Below are 6,000 nucleotides of genomic sequence, written 5' to 3' on the forward strand. Positions count from 1 at the left end.
TCTAGAATCACTGTGTTGAGAAACACGTGATGGTGTCTCCGCAGTGGTGGATGTTGATCTCCCTAAGGTCAACCATCCTTGCTCACACATATATATATATATATATATATTCGTTAAAAAGTTAATTTATTTCAGTAATTCAATACAAAAAGTGAAACACATATATTATATAGAGTCTTGGCATCTGTCCATACTGCCAACAGTACCAATACCTGGTTTAATAACCACAGTATCACTGTGCTTGATCGGCCAGCAAACTCGCCTGACCTAAACCCAAGAGGCAAGAGGAAGATGAGACACCAGACCCAACAATGCAGACGAGCTGAAGGCTGCTATGAAAGCATCCTGGGCTTCCATAACACCTCAGCAGTGCCACAGGCTGATCGCCTCCATACCACGCTGCATTGATGCAGTAATTCATGCAATAGGAGCCCCGAGAAAGTATTGAGCTATATAGTGTATTTGTTTTGTGTTTTGTTTTTTATTATATTCCCTCCTGCAAAACTAAATTATTTTTTCTTCTGGGAAACTGTTATTTTGCTTTGACATTTTTAATTTTCCTTTTAGATGTTTCTCTTCCATGGTTATGTTTTAATATGTCACAACTATATGTTTTACACAATAATGGTGTCACAGGCTGAACAGTGATGTAAGTTAGATGACGCCTTCCTTGTGATCTATAGCATAACACTTAGTCATGTAGACAACATTGTGACTGTCACTTATGGTCTGTAAACCTTGTTTAGAGACCAAAGATTTCCATTTACAGTTTTGTCATTGCCCTTTCATTTCCTTTTAAGGCTTAGCAGTTGTATTCTATGTAGCTCCATTCCTGAAGTAGTTCATATCTCCAATGTTAGCTGTGTTTCGCACCAGCTGTATACCAGACCTGACTTTATCTATTTGTGTACAGCCCCATCCACCTGTTCAGTTACTGAGGAACAACGACCAGTAAAGTCAGATGTAGACCATTCAGATGTGAAAGCGGACCCGTCCGATGAAGATCCTGTCGAAAAAGCACCAAAACGTACTGCAAGTGTCAAAAGTGTCAAGAAAGTTACAAAAGTCGAGGTTTGTATGGCAATACTTGTATTCCTGTGTATGTCCTAGATATACCTATCCTCAAACCTTAAAGGAGTTGTCCACTACTTGCACAACCCCTTCTCATTCCCCTTGTTTGCCCCCTGCTCCCCCTAAAAAAAAAAAAGCCTATAGTCCCCTCCACTGCCAGGTTCCAGTGATGTCAGAACTCGTGAGCCCTGTACCCAAACAGTGCTTGCTTCTCTTGTCCTGCCTTCTGATGGTTAAATGGTTAACAGGAAATGAGCTCCACAGCTGCCACTCACTTCCTGTTAATTGCTCCGGTGCCCAAAGGAGGTGGAGAAGCTGGTGCATGATTGAACACTGGACTCGCGTATCATTACAATGTCATGTGGGCCCTGGGAACGAGAGTTTCAACATAACTGGAAGTACAATGCCACCGTAGGTGAGTATAAGCTTCTTTTATTTTTATGGGTGCCAATATAGGGAATGAGTAGGGGTTGTCCAAGTATAAGGGACAATCCTTTTAAAGACTATAGGCACCTTTTTTGACACAAATAAAAAAAGATTTTTACATCTTAGGGCAATTCTCTTAACTAAATGTTCTTGCTAAGTTTCAGTCTGTAATCTTCATTCATTTTCAGACAACCTGATCTGCAGTTTGCAGCCTGATTCGGTTTCAGATTTTTCATTTTGTTGTGTTTCTCTCAGTAATATAGGCTAAATAGGAGGTCTGTGTGTACCGGGGATCTTGATATTTTCAGTAGCTAGTATATCATTATAGCTTCTATGCTGCAATTTCCTCTTCGTTTGCTTTTCCTCTTTTTCAATAGCCTATTTTCTCTGCCTTCCCTAAGACCTCTTTCACACGTCCGTGGAAAACACACACATTTTTCATGGACGTGTTTAAGGTGTGTATGGCCCTCTGTGTGCCCTAATTTTCGCACACATGTTTTCCGTGTGCTATTTGTGATGGCACATGAAGATCAGGAACTTTTTACTCACCTGTCCACAGTGCTGCTGTCTCCGGCACTGCTTGGGTCTGCGGTGCAGTGAATATTCATGAGCATAATGAGTGGGCTCTGAAGCAAGTGCCAACAGCACCGAAGACAGCAGCGCTGGAGACAGGGGCGTATAGAAAATTAATTTTTTTCAGACACTTGTTTCTCCTGTAGGGGTCACACAGGTCACATCAGTGTGTGGTCCATGTGAAGACAGTGCTACCAGACAAAAACTGAAATTTCACTGCGTGGAACACACGGACACGCGTATGCTCCATTCAGACACACTGTCCTTGTAACAACACTGATGTGTGGGCAGACCCATTGATTTTAATGGGTCTGCGTATGTCCATGTCTCCGGTACATATGAAACCAGACATCATATGTACCGGAATCCCTGACATGTGAAGGGGGCCTAAGACTGTAGATACTTTCTTCTCTCTCCACAGCCCCCTTTCTTTTTGCTGCTAGCTCAAATGCTGAGACACACAAGGGGAACGGCATATAGAGCTGCCAGGAGCTCTGACAGATCTGTAATATTTCTGAAAGCCACTCCGTTAGGTAAAGGACTTACAGAAACTGCAACAATAAAATGGTCTTCTTCAAAAGCTTTTTACTATTTGGAAAGGGAATAATGCTATGTGCGCACATTGCGTACTGTCACTGCAGAAATTTCTGCAGCGATTTGAATAGCACACGTGCGCTTCAAATCACTGCAGAAACAGTCCGTAATGAAGAAAAAAAAAGCCGATTCCATGCACTCTGACTGCAGCCCCTCCCATAGACAGGGCAGGGGCTGCATGCAGAGCGCAGGAAAGAAGTGACATGTCACTTCTTAGAACGCGCGCTTCGGGCAAAAGCTGAAGCGCTGCGCTCTAATACGCCACATGCGCACGTCTCCTGCATAATCTTCATAGATTATGCAGGGGACGCAGGACGCATGCAGTTACGTTGCGGTGCAGAACGCAGCGTAACTGCATGCAATTATGCAACGTGCGCACATAGCCTAACATTGCATTTAGTAAGCAAATAAACAATAGAAAAAAAAGTATGCAAAGCTATACTTAGTTTTTGAAAGCTTTGTGTAGTTTTGTACGGTTTGTGTGATATATTGGTTTAAATGATGGGATATCTTATGTCATGTCTTTGTTTCTAAAATAGCCACAAGCCAAGAATGTAAAGGCGCGCCCCAAGAAGAAAACTACAGCAACCACTGTGCCTGGAGAGTCGGCATGAAAACATGTCCTTCTGTCCAGATTTTACCTTTTACGCTGCTGATATAAAACTGTTTGGAGGACTGTTTGCTTCAATAGCAACGACTACTACTTTTAGGAACACTCCAGGGGTCAGTATTTTGCAAAAGACAACAGGTTTATTTCAAATCGTATAATCCATTTGATCAAGCCACACTACAATGTGCAAATCTGGAGATATTCCAATGGTGCTGAGATTGACATCCAGTACCAGCTGTTCTGAATGGACAAAAAATCTATACGCAAAAATAAGTGAAAAAACAACAAGTATAACATAGTACTAATGAATCCTCTAAAAGACAAACCTGTCACGGTCTCCTTGGGCTGCTGAAGTTCTGTTATCTATGGGACATGTGTGAGCTACTACTTTAGGTGGTCAGTATTCTGCTCACAATTATGGTTTACAGTGGCCTCAATAGCGCGAATAATAGTCATTTTTTTTTGTTCTAGAACTGATAGCCATTAGGCCTCTAAACCTCACCTGTCCTAAAAGCTTTTAGTGTGCTCTTACACAGGAAATGGTGAGGAGTCTAGATGAGGCCAAAATACCCTGGCAGTCATTTATATGGTATAGCAATGCACATTAAGACTTGCTTAATAGTCTTCAAAGAACTAGAATGCTTTTATGCAGAATTATAGCAAGTGACACAATCTGGGGTCTAATTCATGCTATACCGGCAGGTACAGCCAAGAAGGAAATTTATAGAAAAGACTTGATATTGAGCTCAGAAATTGGAGATTCTAATCCTATAGCCGGGTGGAGTACACGTTAATAAGGAGGGCTGTATATAGCGTCCAATGTTGGCTAACCACCGTGATGACCTGTGAGAATATAGGGAATAAGGCTTTACAGCCCAAAACATTTCAAGGTTGAAGGTCTACAGAATGCTTTGGTGAATGGAAACTTATGAATGTTGACTGAACTTAATAATAAAAGTGTAAATATAAATATTCCTCTTAGATTAAAGAACGTCCTATGATCAGGGGACTTTCCGGTTGTGAACAGGCCTATAATAAGGAGGTGGTACTGTTCAAAGGTTGCTTCAAAGAACAGGTTTTTCCAGAATTTAGAGAGAACTTTTTCACTGATCCTTGACAATTGCATTAGTGTTTACATTCACTTTATACTGTGTATAAAATATCCTGCACCCCTCCATTTCCACATAATATAAGGCTGCCACCAACAGTAAGATTGCCTTTGTGGAGCAGAACCAACACTGCTATTCCTAGAATAGTTGCTAGATTGTAGGTTTGCGTGGTTAGAAATTAGATTGCTGGAGCCTTTGTATTCAGCCTGATTTCAAGTAAACTCTACATTTATACCGAGAGTTAAAGCAACAATAAACCGGATTATGTAGAGTGGATGAATACAAAGGATCAATAATTATGAGCCATACTTTGCTTTTAGTTACTGCTGGAATAATCTGGGGAGAAGTATACTGCAGTATAGCATTCAGCTGGTATAATAGTGCGAGATAGAACAGATGAGCTGTGGAGCTTATTGAAAAGGGGATGTCACAACAGTATGTATATACCTGTTCCTAGTGTACAAAATACATTGCCCATCCCTCATTATTCTATAAATCATGAGTTAAAAGACTGGGACACGGTCAATCCACGTGTTATTGTCATCTCCTGTCTTGAAAATGACGTAGAGGTGGTACTTCTTAGGCTGTGTTCACATGTCTGTTTTGGCATTGTTTCTCTTTTTCGTTCCAAGAATAAGTAATTTGTTGGGTAAATTATCCAAACCGAAGCACAGGGGCCTTGTTGGTTATTATGGGGTCCATCTTTTTAGAAGGAAAGAAAGTTCTGCCTTCTGAAAAATAGACACCAAGCAGGCCCCATCCTAGTCAGTGGGGCTCCCCTGCTCCTGTTTGCATGTTTGCCCCAACGCATCACTTATTCCGTTTGCTCCACAAATGGAAGAGTTGAAATGAATGTCTGAATCGCATGCTTTTTCCAAATGTTTACATAGCTCAGCACTCCATTGTGTGACACTTGGTTGCTTCATCTCATATGTACTTCTAGAAAAGCCTTAATAGATGATCTAACCAGTGGTTCTAGATCCTAAAGCTGGTGTCACACATAACGACGACGACAACGACGTCGCTGCTACGTCACAATTTTCTGTGACGTTGCAGCGACGTCCCGTCGCTGTCGCTGTGTGTGACATCCAGCAACGACCTGGCCCCTGCTGTGAGGTCGCCGGTCGTTGCTGAATGTCCAGCTTCATTTTTTGGTCGTCACTCTCCCGCTGTGACACACACATCGCTGTGTGTGACAGCGAGAGAGCGACGAAATGAAGCGATCAGGAGCCGGCACTGGCAGCTGCGGTAAGCTGTAACCAGCGTAAACATCGGGTAACCAAGGGAAGACCTTTCCCTGGTTACCCGATGTTTACGCTGGTTACCAGCCTCCGCTCTTGCTGCCAGCGCCGGCTCCTGCACTGTGACATGTGGCTGCAGTATGCATCGGGTAATTAACCCGATGCATACTGTAGCAAGGAGAGCAAGGAGCCAGCGCTAAGCAGTGCGCGCGGCTCCCTGCTCTCTGCACTGTGACATGTAGCTGCAGCACACATCGGGTTAATTAACCCGATGTGTGCTGCAGGAGAGCAAGGAGCCAGCGCTAAGCGCGGCTCCCTGCTCTCTGAACTGTGACATGTAGCTGCAGCACACATCGGGTTAATTAACCCGATGTGT

The 6,000-nt window shown here is 42.9% G+C and overlaps 1 protein-coding gene across 2 annotated transcripts in view; it reads left to right on the plus strand.

The window, feature by feature from the left end:
• The window catches only part of REEP2 (receptor accessory protein 2), a 52,323-nt gene extending 46,781 nt beyond the window's left edge, over positions 1–5,542 (plus strand). Inside the window, exons 7-8 of one of the 2 annotated variants that reach the window (XM_075344678.1) lie at positions 914–1,071; positions 3,204–5,542. In XM_075344678.1, coding sequence (XP_075200793.1) covers positions 914–1,071; positions 3,204–3,278 — 233 coding nt within the window. In that variant the 3' untranslated portion in view covers positions 3,279–5,542. The remainder of the gene's footprint in view (positions 1–913; positions 1,072–3,203) is intronic. The other variant, XM_075344679.1, reaches the window with a different exon arrangement.
• The last annotated feature ends 458 nt before the right edge of the window (positions 5,543–6,000 follow it).

The sequence above is a fragment of the Anomaloglossus baeobatrachus genome, chromosome 4, assembly GCF_048569485.1.
Source record: "Anomaloglossus baeobatrachus isolate aAnoBae1 chromosome 4, aAnoBae1.hap1, whole genome shotgun sequence".
Classification (NCBI taxonomy): domain Eukaryota; kingdom Metazoa; phylum Chordata; class Amphibia; order Anura; family Aromobatidae; genus Anomaloglossus; species Anomaloglossus baeobatrachus.